Source organism: Gorilla gorilla, chromosome 4, assembly GCF_029281585.2.
Source record: "Gorilla gorilla gorilla isolate KB3781 chromosome 4, NHGRI_mGorGor1-v2.1_pri, whole genome shotgun sequence".
Taxonomy (NCBI): domain Eukaryota; kingdom Metazoa; phylum Chordata; class Mammalia; order Primates; family Hominidae; genus Gorilla; species Gorilla gorilla.
Window position 1 is genome coordinate 83,455,082 of NC_073228.2, and position 17,194 is coordinate 83,472,275.

General features: G+C 38.1%; 1 protein-coding gene across 10 annotated transcripts in view; it reads right to left on the reverse strand.

The window, feature by feature from the left end:
- Positions 1 to 17,194, reverse strand: part of CCDC144A (coiled-coil domain containing 144A) — an 82,202-nt gene that overhangs the window by 58,623 nt on the left and 6,385 nt on the right. For 5 of the 10 annotated variants that reach the window (XR_010133870.1, XM_055386081.2, XM_055386090.2 and 2 more), the window contains exons 3-6: positions 9,964 to 10,221; positions 7,815 to 7,888; positions 5,701 to 6,537; positions 3,535 to 3,671 (exon numbers count right to left, since the gene is read on the reverse strand). Coding sequence is in view for 9 of the 10 variants with exons in the window: in XM_055386081.2 (XP_055242056.2) it covers positions 3,535 to 3,671; positions 5,701 to 6,537; positions 7,815 to 7,888; positions 9,964 to 10,221 (1,306 nt within the window). In the remaining variant the exon portion in view is untranslated. The remainder of the gene's footprint in view (positions 1 to 3,534; positions 3,672 to 5,700; positions 6,538 to 7,814; positions 7,889 to 9,963; positions 10,222 to 17,194) is intronic. The other 5 variants (XM_055386091.2, XM_055386083.2, XM_055386096.2 and 2 more) reach the window with 3 other exon arrangements.

Genomic DNA, 17,194 nt, shown 5'->3' on the forward strand with positions numbered 1-17,194 from the left:
TTTCTTTTTTTTTTTTTTTTTTACCTGAGAATCAATCTAATGTTTCAAACAATACACCGAAGGGTAAACTTCAGTTGCTCATTTAATAAATATTTATTGAGTAGCTACTTATTGCAAGCTAGGCCCTTTTCTAGGCACACAAACATCCTACTCACGGGAGTGAAATAAACACAATAACCATAGATAGATTAGGCAAAATATACAGTGTTAAAGGAGAAAAACTAAAGCAGGAAAATGAAATGTTTACAGGTTTGAGAGGAGGGATAGTGGGAATTCTAGGATGGCCAGAAAAGTCCTTATTGAGAAAGGGGCTTTTAAGTAAAGAACTGAAGGAATGGAAAAAGAAAGCCAGGAGGCTATCTGAGGAAAAGGCATCCCAGACACAGGGAACTGCCCAGTACAGAGGTGTGCCTGGGGTGTTTAAGCAAGTGTGATAGATAACGAAGAGCAAGAAGTTTAGTGTAGCTGAAGCACAGCAAAGGGAATAAGAAACAGAAGTTTAAGTGAGAGAGAGAACAGGGCATATTGTGTGTTGCCTTCTAGGTATGAGGAGGAACCCTGACACATACTCAGAGTGAAATGGGAGGCAATCAGATGGATCTGAGCAGAAGAATGACATCATCTGACTTATGTTTTAAGTATGGCCACTGAGTTAAGGATTAATGAAAAGAGGTTTCTTTAAAAAAAAAAAAAAACAGACCAATTAACAGTCTATTACATGCATCTAGAGAGCAGATGGTGGTGGCTTGGAAATGGAAGATATGACTGGCTTCTGGATATATTCTTCAGGTACTCCTGACAAGATCTGCTGACAGATTAGATGTGAGGTGTCAGAGAGAGAGGGGAGTCAATGATGACACCTTAGTTTCTAGCAGAGCAACTGCAAGAGTTGCCATTAATGCAAGTAGGAAAGACCATGTGAGGGGTAGGTATGCGAAAGAATATCGGTACCCCAATCTTGGACCTGGTAAGTTTGTGATACCCAACATTTCGTGACCAATCAAACAGAGATGTCAAGTAGGCAGGTTGGTATAGAAGTCTGGAATTAAGGAGAGAGATCTAGGCTGGAGACACGCATTTGGAAATCATTAGCACACACAAGGTGGTAAAAGTCATGAGAAAGAAGATTGAGGACTGAGTCCTGGGACATATCAGTCCTGGGACATATCAATGTGTAAAAGGTGGGATATGAGAAGAAAGCAAAACAGACTATGATAGATGGACTGGAAAGGCAGGAAGAAAAGCCAGGTGAGTGAGTGAGATCCTGAAAGCCAAGTGAAGACACTGTTATGGAGGAGAGAGTTTTCCATTGGGTCCAATATTGCTGACAGGTTAAATAAAATGAGGTCTAAGAAACAATGTCTAGATTTACAAATCAATGGTAAACTTGAGAACAACAATCTTGGAAGAGTGGTGGGAGTGAAAATTACTGGTATCAGCTCAAGAGTGAATGGACAAGAAATCTGAATCCATGAGTATAAACCATTCTTTCAAGGCCAGCATACCTAGGGGCATGACTGTAGATGATCTAATTTTCTTCTTGTTTAGCTGTATTTTTCAATTCTTATATAACTATATACTATATTTTTACCCTTTAAAAGTTTTTTTAAATCATATCTATATGGCATTTTTGAAATGCCAGATGAAGGTATTAAATAAAAATTCATTAACTTATAAAACCAAAAGACCTCTTGAACATTTCTAGATTATATAAGCTGATTATCATTTTGCTCATGCTTATACATAAAGACCAAGGAAGACTAAAAGTTTCAGGAGAAGTATTTCTTGCTTGATAAAAATCATCTAACTCTAGAATATTTTATACTCATCAAATATACAAAGTAATAGTCAAAATACGGAATTCTATAACAAGAATAAAAGGGGACAAGTGCAGAAAATAATCTTATTTTGTAAATCAAATTTGTCTAAATTATGTGAAGCTACTGTTGAAAAATATGGTGTGTTTCCTACTGAAATACATTATCTTTTAAAAGAAAGGATAATGGCATGCATGTAGGGTACCTTTAAAAAGAGGATTCACTGCATAACAGCACCTTGGTTTTAGCACAAGGATCAACAAATTGGCGCTTGTGGAGCAAATCCAGCCCACTGCCTGTTTTCATAAGGAAATTTCCTTGAAATGCAGCCACACTTATGCCCTTTATAATTCACAAGGCCTAAAATATTTACTAACTGGCTCTTTACAAAAAGAGCTGTCCAATTCTTGGTTCAGTAGAGCTAAGATCCTCTGTTGTATTTTAGTAAGTTTTACCCAGTATATTGAAAAGCTGACACGGAACATGAATCCCCATGTGCAATCCCTTGGCAATATTCAGATTAATTTGAGGATCTGGTATTTCAGCACTCACACATTGACAGCAAAAAACAAAAATTTAATAGCTAGAATTCTGTTGCTAACAAGGTACAGTGTCAATGTAGCCTGTAGCTAGCTTCCTTTTGTAACTCAGCAGATATTACGAGAATTCCAACAAAACTGGCTTAAGATGTGTCATCAAACTAAAGGCTTTAAATAGACTTTAATTGTGAAATAATCAGTACACTCCTGGTCTAACAACTTCTTTTATTAAAATGAGTGCATGCTACATTATTTTCTGGGTATGACAATTGTACTATTTCCTCATTGCTAAGGATTTAGACTATCTCCAACTTCTTGATATTACAATGCTATAATAAATATCCTTATACATAAGTATATATGTAACATATATAAATATCCTTAACATAAATATATATACTTAACATTATATATATTTAACCTATTAGCCTATTGTATGTTACATACTACATGTAATCAATGTCCTTAACACATATGTGTATGTGTTTACACAAGTCATATTTTCCTGTAGGATCTTGTCCCAAAAGTGAAGTTGTTCGGTTAAAGAAGTGACATATTTGAAATTTTGATACATGCTACTAAATTACCCTGCAAAAAGGATTCATCAATTTCATTTAACAAGTGTATGAAAACGCCTTTTTCTTCACATTTGCCAATACTTCCTACTTTTTAAATAAAATATCAATATGATTGGAAAACATGGTGTCTCATTGTTAGTTTGCATTTTTCTGATAACCAAGGAAGGCTGAATATCCTAGTAAAAGTATAAAATCTGTTCATCATGAATATTAGCCCAAATTAGGATTCATTTCATAGCACATAATTGTCTCCTGTTTTTTGTTTCTGTTTTTGCTTTTTTTTTTGAAATGGAGTTTTACTCTTGTTGCCCAGGCTCGAGTGCAATGGCATGATCACGGCTCACCACAACCCCCGCCTCCCAGGTTCAAACGATTCTCTTGCCTCAGCCTCCTGAGTAACTGGGATTACAGGCATGCACCACTACACCTGGCTAATTTTGTATTTTTAGTAGAGATGGGGTTTATCCATGTTGGTCAGGCTGGTCTTGAACTCCTGACCTCAGGTGATTCACCCCCCTTGGCCTCCCAAATTGCTGGATTACAGGTGTGAGCCACCACACTTGACCAATTGTCTCCTGTTAAACGCTGCTATAGGCTTACCTGTCATGCTCTCCATTTTCCTTCCTAGGAATCTGCTGATTTAGTCCATCATCATCATTGCCAACAGTAGTACCATCACTTAGGGTTCCTGATAATTCTGTGCTATTACTTCTGTGCTTCTCCATTTCTTCTTCAACCTTGAGTGAGAGTTTGATGTTCAGGATGATTGTTATTGCTTTATTCAATACAAAGAACTTTTTTCTGTTTGCATTGATTTCATCATCACTTGACTCAGTTTAATTATAATTTTAGTCATTGAAATATTTGGTGCTTACTTTAATTTTATCACATCTGGAACTATCATCATATAATTATAATTATTATAATTTTATCATCAACATTTTTGTAAAGTCAGCTTCATTTCTGTTTCAATGAATGAGACAGAATTTTCCAAAATTTCAACCAGGGCCCTTCTTAATTTTGTGCTTTTATTCCCAACCACCCTTCACTATGTATTATGAATTTTTACCTCATTTGACTGCCACAAACATGGAAATAAGAAGATAAAGACACAAAGCGTGTCTTCTGTCTTTGCCACTTGACTTTCATATTAAACAGCCAGATTGAGAGGATACAACACTGTGGGGTTTCAGGAAAAGAAAGGAAGCTTTCCCTTTTCTGCACTAAGCTATTCTTTTCCCCCACTAACTTTTGTCTTTTTTTTTTTTTTTCATTTGAATCCTGGGATATCAAAAAGGTGAAGGTGCTTACTGAAATACAAGTCTGCCACAACACAAAAAGCAGAGTGAAACTGCTGAGCTAGGGTGGAATTCTGGAAATGAGATGCTTCCCAAATTTCACATTCAATAGCCATAAAAGTTTATAGCTGGAGGATATACAGTATAAGAATCTACTTTAGCTCACTCTCTATTGATAACTGGGCTAAAGCCAAAAAAGATTAAAATGATTGATCCAAAGCCCCTAAAGTGCCATTACCTAGCATTTTGTGGCACCAAAAGAGACAGTACAATTCCATAATGCTGAATCAGACAAATTCAGCAAATTAATCAGATAGGTTAAAAGTGTGACTTGGGTAAAATAATTTAATGCCTTAGAGGAGGGTGGGAGGCCTGCCCTAATCAATGTAGAAGACTCAGCTTTCTACTTTGGCATCATATACTAAGTGTTTGGTTGAGCATTTATGCTACTTACATGGAAAAAATATATATGCCAAAACTTACTGTACTTTATTAAGCAACATAACATAAAGGTCTGATTCAACAGAAACAGTGGAGAGTAGTTATATTAACAAATATATTAAAGTGTATATACTTGTTGTTGAAAAATATTTAAAGTGGTCATGATGCAATTCTAAGTTCCAACAGTTTGAGTTAAACAGATAAACCTGAAAAGCACAATAAACAGATTCATTGGCCAGGAATATTTGCTGCAGCTCTCAGGGCTGGATACTTTTTTTTCTTTTCTTTTTTTTTTTTAGTAAGAGATGAGGTCTCACTATGTTGCCCAGGCTGGAATGCAGTAGCTATTCACAGGCACGATCCCACTACTGATCAGCACAGGAGTTACTTATGACCTGCTCCATTTCCGACCTGGGCTGGTTCACCCTTCCTTAGCAAATCTGGTGGTGCCCCGCTCCCAGGAGGTCACCATATTGATGCCGAACTTAGTGTGAACACCTGATCGGCATAGCACACTACAGCCCAGAATGCCTGGCCTCAAATGATCCTCCTGCCTTAGACTCCCTAGTAGCTGAGACTACAGGTGTTTGCCACCACGCCTGCTAGATACATTTTTATATCTCTTCTTAGTCATTGCTTCCTTTCTACTGTATTCCCATCTTATTGTTAGACACAACTCATCTTTAAGTCGGTAAAAGGAAAAAGCCCTCAAGCTCATCACATTTCCTTTAGCGATTTTCTTGACGCCTCTCCCGGTTCTGAAGGTCACATGATATATGGCTAAATGAGTTTCACAATCCATACGCCACTTGGAAGACTGACAGAGAGACTTAGGTCAATTAAGAAACAAAGATTATGAGAAAGTTTTCCTAAACTCCTATTACTTAGAAATCATCTGTTTCTACACACAATTACAGATTCAGACAACCAAACTGTATGCTTTTCATATGCTTTTCCTAAGCGGAAAATCAGAATGGACCAGATAATTGAGAGAAAAAACAAAGAGTGGCAGCAAGTAAAACCCTACCTCTTTATGAAGTTGAACATTTTCTTTCTTCAAAGCCAGGAACTCTTCTAATGTGTTGACCTCATTCTTAAACTTTTGCATGTCTTGCTGTAATTCTTCATGTAGATATACTTCTGATGTTCTGTCAGAATCTGGTGGTAAAGAACTCAGATTTTCCAATTTAGGTTTCAGGCTTTTATAGTTATTTGTACTGCCACTGTCACTATTTTGGTTCATATTTTTTGTCATTTGCAAATCAAACTCTTGGTCTTCTTTCATTTCAACCGTAACCACTTCTGGGTTCCTTGCTTTCTTAGTGCTTGCATCATTTTGAAAGTTCTTATCTGTACTAAAAATATGTCCAATGCCTGGTTTGTTATCATTGTCGCAGTCTAATTTATTTGCATGTAAATGAAGCTTAGAAGATGACTGGCAAACATGTTCTTGGGACCCAGAGTATGGATGATAGTATGGATGGATGATATTTTTGAGACTGGGTTCTTTTTGTTCAGGAAATGTCTCGAATACCACTGAGACAGATATTTCAGATGCATCTTCTTCCTCACAACCAGGTATGTTATTTGTCAAATTAAAGGGAATATCCTTCACATCTGTTCCTCTTGTAGAGTTATCAAGTAGTGGCTCTTCCTCAGGACAAGCCAGAATTTTGTATTTTTCATAAATTTCACCAAACCTCTGCTTTAACTCATTTATGATAAGTTTTAATTGGTTTTTCCACTCTAATTTGCCTTGTTCAATCCACATTTCCTCAGATTTTTGCACATGAGGAAGTACTGGATATGTAGGTATATCCTCTCTATCACAATCCTTAGCCATTTCTGGTTCTTGAGACATTTTCTGCAGATGCAAAAGTGGAAGATTAATTTGCTTGTTTTGTTTCTTGGGTGTCTTCTCTGTTGGGCTACATGTTTTAAAAATAGCTTTGTCCTTAAATAACAGGTATGAACAAAGAAAAATTCACAAATAATTAAAATGAAAATTTAACTGTTAAACTTCTTCATCTAGGTTTAGCTACTCCCAAATCACTGGCTTGTAACTAAGAAGTTAAAAAAAATTGTCTTAGCTGAAAGGAGGAGAAAAATATGAACCAGCAAACTTAACTTTGTCACTGTTTGTTTGGAATAAACTTAATTCATTATGTGTTAAATCTACCAAAAATGAATTAGCAGATGATTTCTAGTGTTACAAAGGCTTCCTCACTTGAAAAGTGAGCCCCTACAGTACATGTAAGTACTGCATATTACTACATGTAAGTACTATATATTACTACATGTAAGTACTATATATTACTACATGTAAGTTCTATAGATTACTAACTGGAGGGTAGGCAATCTTCAAATTATTAGGAGCCCGAATCAACACCAATCAGAAAGAAAAGCAAATTCTTAAGTTTTAATTCAAATTATATACTGTAACATCATAGGGTTATATATCTAGACTATCTTCTTCAGTTCAGTTCTAATATATACTACGGTCCCCTAATAACACTAACTAAAACTTTAAAGATAATTCTTACTAAGTTTCTGCACCTAAAAAGTTAGAAAGTTATTGTTTGTACCCTAACACCAAAGATCCCATTCTGCAAGGTATGATTCCCTTAATAGGCAGTTGGGTTGATTTCATAACCCCACTCTCACTGAATGTAGACCGTGAAGTCAATGAAAGGCCACATCTTAAACCTAGGCATTAGTAACTGGCAATATAAAACTGCAAAATTTGAGCCACTGGCCATGATTACTCTTATACCATGAATCCAACTCAGTGGCCATCACTGTTAAATTGTTCATAATTTCTGTTGCTTAATAATATAAGTCAATAATTGACATTACCTTCTTTATCCCGTAAGGATATTGTAAGAATGGAAGAGCAAACAAAATTCTGGAATGTTTGCCTCTACTCCAAGGGTAAAGATTAACTATAAGTTATGATAGATTCTAACAATATTGTGTTTTATAACTAGCTTAAATGTATTTAAAATTAAATATTAAGTAAGGATCTATTGATTCTCAAAGGCTAGTCTGAGAGGTAATTTCATTTGGGCTAGCTTATATTATTAAAGCAAAGAAAAGAGTATTAAACCAGAAATTTAGATTTTAGTTCAAACGTTTCCACACCTGTGGCTGCTTATTTTCGCATCCTTTAAGTCTTTCCTGCTCTTCCTCTGATGTCAGCTCCAAGTCTTGTTCTGCTGCAAAATCCAAACGTTCAGTTAAACTACTTAGAACAGTTAGATAAAAGACATAGTCTTTATAAAAATAGATTTTAAATTACATTTCATTTTATTTCATAAATTGAGAGTATAAATGAAGCTTGATCTTTAGTGGAATACTTACTTCTTTAACAAATACTTCTAATTCTCCAAAAACTTCAACAAACCACTTTCTGGGAGACACTAGATGCCACCAGGTTAAAGAAATACAATCATGTTGAAGATTCACTCACAGATTCATCCACCCAACATCAATGAACAAAGCCATCACAAACAAAACAAAATTTTGGAATGCAGTAGCAATATTATCAGGCAATGCTGCATACTGTTGTTCTCCACTTCATAATAGTACCTTATTAATGATTTCCAAAATGACTGTGGACACCTTTATTGGTGTACAACCTCTTCCTAACATCTGAAATGGTTCCCTCTATTATTCTGACAAATGTATTAATATTTTCATCTTTTAAAACAGACTGCTAAAAATAAATAAATAAAATACATAAAATAAAAAACAGACTGCTAGGTGAAGTTGACCCTCATCCTCATTTTTCCCCAGGTAAACAGGTATCTAGGTATCTCCTTCCTTAGGGCTGCCCTAGAACTTTACTGATTTTTCTACTGCATCTCCACCACCCGAACTGTCAATTATTGCTTTACATGTCTATTCCCTTTGCTCCTTGACTGTAGGGAACAATCTTGAAAATCATCTTTGTACAAAGAGTCATTATCTATTTTACTCAGCAATTATGTATTGAGTCTTGCTATGTGCTAGGCACTAGGATTTAAAGAGTGAAAAGAAAGCATGTCAGAGATGACTTTTCTAGAGATCCTACCTGAGCTGAGGCTTAAAGAGTGAGGCTAGCCTAATTAGAAGGGGTAGGGGACAGGAAAGAGTGAGAGCATGACAGGCAGCAACAAAAGGCAGAAAGAGGCCTGAAAGAGTATATGTGTTTGCCTGCAATCGAAGGATGGGTCAGCAGGACAGGACCAGCAGTTCAGTAAGGCCAGAGAAAGGGCACACGGGGGAAAGGGCTAAAGATGGAGAGCTGAGCAGAAGTCACATTATGAAAGCCTTATGTATAATTTTAAGATGCTTGGACATTAATGTTCTCAAGAGTGGTCCCTGGTCTTATTTGCATTGGTGATAGAACACTGTCAATGCCAAAACCAACATCCCTAGCGAACACATTTATTAACGCAAGGTGGTAGCCCATGTGGACACAGCCAAGGAGATACTATGCAGCAAATTCTCAATAAGTCTCATTAATTACTGACTTGGAAAGTCAATTCTATAATACATAAAGTCATAGAAACGATAGGAAGTCACTTAATATTTGCTTTTGGAAGGTGTTTTTTTGTTTTTGTTTTTGTTTTTTGAGACAGTCTTCCTCTATTGCCCAGGTTGGAGTGCAGTGGCGCAATCTCGGCTCACTGCAACCTCCACCTTCTGGGTTCCAGCAATTCTCCTGCTTCAGCCTCCTGAGTAGCTGGGACTACAGGCGTTCACCACCCTGCCCGGCTAGTTTTTTTTGTATTTTTAGCGGAGATGGGGTTTCACCATATTGGCCAGGCTGGTCTCGAACTACCGACCTCGTGATCCACCCACCTCGGCCTCCTAAAGTGCTGAGATTACAGGTGTGGGAAGGTGTCTTTTAAATTATAGTGCATATAGTTATAACAGCTGTGAATTCAGAGCTGTAAAAATAAAGCAAAGAAACCACATTGTGTTTGAGTCAGCAATCTTTAGGTCTCTACTAAGTTATCCTAAATATAATCCTATGTTAGTCCCTAAACATACTTAGTCCCTATATTCTAAATATAATCCTACTTCCTAAAGAAAATCATGCTTTCCCCCAATTCTCTGTTATCTAGATGTTGCTTTGGTTAAAGGAAGAACACAAATATCCTGCCAAAAGGTATTCTGTTCAGTGCAAAAGGTGAGTAAACACAAAGCACATTTTACCAGAAAAAGTTTTTTTAAGTCAGAACTATAGCTCTATGCAGCCAAGCAGAGGCACTCTAGGACTGAATTCTCTATGCTTCTTTGTTACCTTCTTTGCTCTCTTTGTTTTCTGGTAGCTGTGATTGGCACAGGTCATGGAGAGTATCATTCCCTGAGAGAAGTACAACTCCAGTGTCCATCTTTTCTCGTTCTGTTAAGTTCATCTGTCCCAGTTCTTTGGTTGCTGACTGATTTTCAGGCATTGATGGTGATACAGATGGACATTTATCATCAACTTTCAGATTCTTGGATCTCTGACAAGTCTCATCACTAAGGGTCAAATTAGTAGGATGCCAATCTGAAAAATCTGAAAATGAAGTTTTCATTTTTAGGATGTAAATAACACAATAATTTGACTAACTTGTATACATGCTTTCTTCACAGAAACAGTCCCACATCCTGCTCTCTCCCACAACACACTATGCATTCAGGCTTATTATATTTTACATGTCCTATGCTTACAATTCATTCAGGTAAGTTTAATTAACTATCATCTCTCACTTTTCTACATTTTTACTGTTTACTATTACTTACTTTTATTCACTCAGCAGTCTCCATTACATATTTTGCTTTCCATTAAGATTCTTCGTGGAGGCCGGGCGCGGTGGCTCACGCCTGTAATCCCAGCACTTTGGGAGGCCGAGGTGGGCGGATCACGAGGTCAGGAGATCGAGACCACGGTGAAACCCCATCTCTACTAAAAATACAAAAAATTAGCCGGGCGCAGTGGCGGGCACCTGTAGTCCCAGCTACTCGGGAGGCTGAGGCAGGAGAATGGCGTGAACCCGGGAGGCGGAGCTTGCAGTGAGCCGAGATTGCACCACTGCACTCCAGCCTGGGCGACAGAGCGAGACTCCGTCTCAAAAAAAAAAAAAAAAAAAAAAAAAAAAGATTCTTCGTGGATATAAATTTTTTAAAACAGAATTTATGTCTAACCATTTTAAGCTTAAATATACATGACGCATTGTATGTATGTATTGTAGAGACACAGGATTTACAAAAACTCATAATAAATATACTTTTAAAACTATTTTAATTATAATGAGATGGTCTTTCCTCAATGCACCACTATCTTCAGAATTTCCTTTCAAATACTTGGATAAACTTCATACATTTATTTGTAAAATAAGAGCTGTAAGGGCTCTAACTGTTCCCATGTGAGAACAGGATTAGTCTAGGACCACACTAGATCCAAATAGCACACAGTGCCACGAGACAGGAAAGGAATACATAACAAAAATATTTTCCTTTTTACTATATAAACAAAATTGTTGGGATTTAAATTTTTTTTTGTATTTTTTGAGACGGAGTCTCGCTCTGTCACCTAGGCTGGAGTGCAATGGCGCGATCTCGGCTCACTGCAAGCTCCGCCTCCCGGGTTCACGCCATTCTCCTGCCTCAGCCTCCTGAGTAGCTGGGGCTACAGGCGCCTGCCACTACGCCCGGCTAAATTTTTTTTATTTTTAGTAGAGACGGGGTTTCACCGCGTTAGCCAGGATGGTCTTGATCTCCTGACCTCATGATCCGCCTGCCTTGGCCTCCCAAAGTGCTGGGATTACAGGCGTGAGCCACCGTACCCGGCCTGAGATTTAAATTTTTTAAGACAAGTGAAAGAAAAAAGCCAAAAACACATAAGTGAAACTTTAAAGTCCATTTCATCATAAAGGGTGCATTTATCCACAACCACATATGTGGTTTAAAATGTTGACTCTCAATTATGATCTGAGAATCCCTGGAGTTCAAGATCCAGATGAGGGGCCAAGACGTCAAATAACACAAAATGTTATTTGCCATTTTCACTCTCATTCTGTTTCACGTGTACAGTGGAGCTTTTCATAGACATGGTGTGTCATAACATCATAGCTCTAATGGTGAATGGGTCATAGTTCTAAAGGCTATTGGAATGTATGGCTGTGAGTGCTTGTTTTTTTTTGTTCGTTTGTTTGTTTTTTGAGATGGAGTCTCACTCTGTCACCCAGCCTGGAGTGCAGTGGCGCGATCTCGGCTCACTGCAAGCTCCGCCTGCCGGGTTCACACCATTCTCTGCCTCAGCCTCCCAAGTAGCTGGGACTATCGGCGCCCTCCACCACGCCCGGCTAATTTTTTGTATTTTTAGTAGAGACGGGGTATCACCGTGTTAGCCAGGATGGTCTCGATCTCCCGACCTCGTGATCCGCCCGCCTCGGCCTCCCAAAGTGCTGGCATTACAGGCGTGAGTCACCATGCCCGGCCACATGCTTGTTTTTAAAATATTTTAGTTTTTATTTCTAAAATAGTAAATATCAAAAGACACAACCGACTTAAATAAAAGCTCTTTGGAATTTGCAATAATTTTTCTTTATTTGAATTATTTATTTATCATTATGAAGAGAGTTTGAGATCCAGTCATTTGATAGAAAACCAGAGCTTCCTGTGTCAATAAGGACTGACCTCAAAAATGTAATGTGACCAGACAAAAGAAAGTTGCAAAATATGTAGAGTGTTAAACAATTTATATACAATTTTAGGACATGAAAACAAATTCTACATATTATTTATGACCATACACATATGTAATAAAATGTTTTAAAAGGGAATGGACATAATAAATTCTTAATTCAGGGTGTCGGTTACCTCTAGGCAATAATATTTAATCATATAAAACGAACCCCAGGCCAAAAAGTTTCAGAATCAATGTTTTAAAAGACTGTGTCCACCATATAGTTATTAAGGGTAATTAATTGCTTTCTTTGTTTTTGATAATCAAAACACACACACACACACATGATTTGCTGACCAGAATATCTGACTGGCTTAAAATCATCAGTATAGCCACACTATGATGAAATAATTAAACTTAAAGCACAACTAACATATTGGCAAGTAAAGTTTGTCTTATCTGATAAGTTTTGGTGCTGCACGTTCACCTTATATTCTTTCCACCTTTCTAATACCCCACTCTTCTTTTGAAGTATTATCTCATTTTACCACCCTCCATCATATCCACTTGCTTCTTTTCCCTTCATTTACTCTCTATACTCTCTGCCTTCCACATTCTTTATTCCCCCTTTTACTCTTATCCTCTTCCTTCTATCCTGACACTGCATATCTAGGGTTCAGTACTATCCACAGTTCCAGGCATTCACTGGGGGTCTTGGAACATATCCCCCATGGATAAGGGGGGAAAACTGTACATTTTGTTGTGTAGGTCTATGGGTGCTGTGCTGTGTTATGTGGCAAAACACAGGGAAGAGACCAGGGACAAGGATCTTTGCAAAGACTTTTCAGCTGCCAGTGGAGAAGAGCTCAAGGGAGATCAATGTACTCACTCTCCCTAATCCTCTTCTGGGGCAGATGCTGGCAATGTTTACTGAGTTCTAGCTATTTTCCCTAGCACAAACAAGGCTCAAATTCACCTCCTATTTTACCTCCTATGGACAGAACCACTGGAAAGATCACTCCCTTAAAGAGCTTATTCACTCTGAGCCACACCGTTCATTCAGTGAGAAGCTTAAGAAGAAACACTGCCACAGTGGTGGCAGGTTGCCAGGGAGTACTACCTGGTATGAAAAATATATATGAACAGAACTATCAGCTCACTCAAGCTGCCAGAATGTGCCAACAGTTGTTACTCTCTCTGGTGAAAACAAAATTATTTTTCATTTATTGTAAAGAAAAACACTGGCATTTCCTATGACAGAGCATTTAGTTGTAGATGAGCCATATTATAATAATACAGACTGTTTTCAAGCTCATCCCTAAAAGGAAGAGAACCAGAGAGGAACATATTTATTCACCTGTAGTGTTCACTGCCTGATCTTCTTTTTAAGTGCAAGGTAAGTATGCAAGACTTTGTGATTCTAGTTTTATAAAGTCCAGCTCTTGAGATTATCCCGTCCCATTGCTAGAGTCTATCTGGACCCATCTCCTAGAGCACGATGGTCCAGTTAGTGCTGTGGAATACTGCATGATGCCATTTTTCCCCACACTCCCCGTTACGTGGCAAACGTCTACAGAAATCACGCTTTCTCAGCACGTCAAATCATATGCCATCAGATCCTGTTCTGATGAACACAACATGAGGAAAACAAACGCAAGGACAAAGAACATCTAAAATGACAGAATCAAATTACCATGGAACTTTATTGTTTAAATATTCAAAAAGATATCCACCACTGTTTTATTCCAACTATATGACTAGTCTGGAAAAAGCAAAACTACTGAGACACCAAAAAGACCAATGGTTGCCAGAAACCAGTGGAGAGGAAGAGACGAAACAGTGGAGGACAGAGGATATTTAGGGCAGTGAAACTATTTTGTCTGTGATACTACAAGGGTATATACATGCCATCACACATTTGTCCAACACCATAGAATGTACAACACCAAGAGTGAACCCTAACGTAGACTGTGGACCTTGGGGGTGATGTGTCTGTCAAGGTAGATTCCTCAACTGTAACTCTGATGAACTCTGATGGGGGGTACTGATAATGAGGGAGGCTATTCATATGTCAGGGGTCGTGGGGAATATGGAAAATCTCTGTACCTTCTCAATTTTGCTGTGAATCTAAAACTGCTCAGAAAATAATATTATTCATTTTAAAGCACACACTCACTGAACTTGCTATTACCCTAAATTATAAAAAGACAGTCACCTTGAAAATTGCAAATCACTAAAGATCAAGGTAACAGAATATGAGTACTATCTCCCAAATTGAAGCATATAAAAACACATAAAGCAATTAATTTTAATTGTATACTTAGGCGAAAAAAATTCACAAAAATGATTGAATATCTGATCTTATTTCATAATTGTAAACAGGGATTTAGTACAATATGAATCAAAAGTGGTCCATCCATGAAAATAAAATGAAAGACAATTTTTATTCTAATTTTAAATCAGAACTTATTATGCCTACTTTATCCCACAATTTTACTGAAAGGTTAATCAGATAAGAAGGACAGATTATAATTACTTAATATTGCCATAGTAACTTTATGTACCAATACCTGTTAAGTATTCACCAAATGTCAAAACTGTAAGCAGCCTTGCTATTTAATATGAATGATGCAACTGAAACCAGTACCATGTTATGGTCTATCATATTATTTGCTATTATATTATATAAAATTTTAAGATAACACCAAAAATTTACTCAGGGGCATAGCTGCTGGGCAGCAAAGATTTCATATAGCAGGCATGAGACACCCATCCTTAGAAAGGCTTGCTTGCAAGGCTAGTCCTTGGCTGGTGTTTGGGACCTTGAATTTGGGAGGGTTCCCAGCATTCCCTAACTTAGAAGAAGGGAGTGGCTCACTGTGCCTAAACTGTTTGTGCAAATGTGGTTTACTATGAACAATTAATTTCCTCCTGGGAGTCTAGAGTTTTGTTACATGTGAGGGAGAGGAGAGGTGGCCTATGTGACTAGCCTCCATCAAAAACATGGGTGCTGAGCCTCTAATGAAACTCTGATAAGGTAGACAACATTGCACATGTGTCATCAAAATTTGAGGCTGGGGGAATTAAGCATATCCTGCTAGCTACACAGGAGATGACTCCTGTAGCTTGTGCCTGGCTTCCTGGAATTAAGCATATCCTGCTAGCTACACAGGAGATGACTTCTGTAGCTTGTGCCTGGCTTCCTCCAGACTTTGACACATGCACCTTTTCCTTTCTCAAATGTTGGTTTGTGTCTTTTTGCTTTGTGTATTAAATGTAATAAATCAAAGCCCCAAGTATGACTATCTGCTGAGTCCTGTGAGTCCTTCTCAGTGAATTACCAAACCTCAGTGAAGGGGGTCTTGGGAACCCCTGATACAATTGCATTATACAATTTTTTATTGTTTAAGTTGATGTGTTACATGTGACTACAATCAGAAGGTAATTTCACAGAATACCTTTCCCTAATCTGCTTATTTTTTATTTTTTGACATTTGCCTTGGAGATTCCTGTATTTCTATATCCACTGGACTAAAGGCATTAAAAATGCATGAAACAATGATGTCAGAAAGTAATTTTAAAAAGCAACAATCCTATTTTAACCCAATTAAAAATAGAAAATCTTAATGACTGACAATATATTCTACAGTATAAAAGTTTCTGGAACAAAAAATTATAAGATCACAGTCAATTTTCTCCCACTAGGTAGGATTTAATTCATTTTTATAATAATTGTGCAGCAGGCCAGGTGCAGTAGCACACATCTGTTGTTCCACCTACTCAGGAGGCTGAGGCAGAACGATTGCTTGAGGCTAGGAACTAAAGCTGCAGTGTGCTATAATCACACCCGTTCAAAAAAAAAGTCCAGGCTGGGCACGGCGGCTCACGCCTGTAATCCCAGCACTCTGGGAGGCCAAGGTGGGTGGATCACTTGAGGTCAGGAGTTTGAGACCAGCCTGTCAAACATGCCAAAACCCTGTCTCTACTGAAAATACAAAAATCAGCTGGGCATGGTGGCTCGCGCCTGTAATCCCAGCTACCTGGGAGGCTGAGGCACGAGAATCACTTGAACTCGGGAGGCGGAGGTTGCAGTGAGCCAAGAGAACGCCACTGCACTCCAGCCTGGGTGACAGAGTGAGACTTTGTCTCAAAAAAAAGTCTGTCATGAGCTTGTCTTAGGTATTCACTTCATTCCCAACCATTCACATCTCATATGTTTTGCACTGGCAAAACTGAACTGCTCATAAACCCTGCAAAGTTCACTCAAGCATCTTACTTTTGCACTCGCTGCTCCTTCTGCCAAACACACAATCTTCTGCTCACATCATCCTTCTGCCTCTTTACCTAGAAAAGTTCTACTCACTCTTCATGCTTACCTTAAAACTTACCCACTTTTTTACAGCTTTCATTCCTCACCACATAAAGTGTCTGGCACATATTTAACAATATAAATGACCACTATACGGTTCCAGAGGGCATCTAACACAGTAGTAGGCACTGAATAAATAATTCATCAAATAATTAAAGTGACAATGATAATAACAAGCTCCTGGGTTTTGTTGGTTTGTTTTTTTTCTTTTCTGAGACAGGGTCTCACTCTGTTACCCAGACACGAGTGCAGTGGCATGATCATAGCTCACTGTAGCCTCAAACACCCAGGCTCAAGCAATCCTCCCACCTCAGCCTCCCAAGTAGCTGGAAGTACAGGCACCTGGCACCATGCCCAGCTAACGTTTTATTGTTTTTTAAAAAATTTAGTAGAGATGAGGTCTTGTCATGTTGCCCGGGCTGGTCTCGAACTTCTGGGCTCAAGTGATCCTCCCATCTCAGCCTCCCAAAGTGGTGAGATTACAGGCATGCA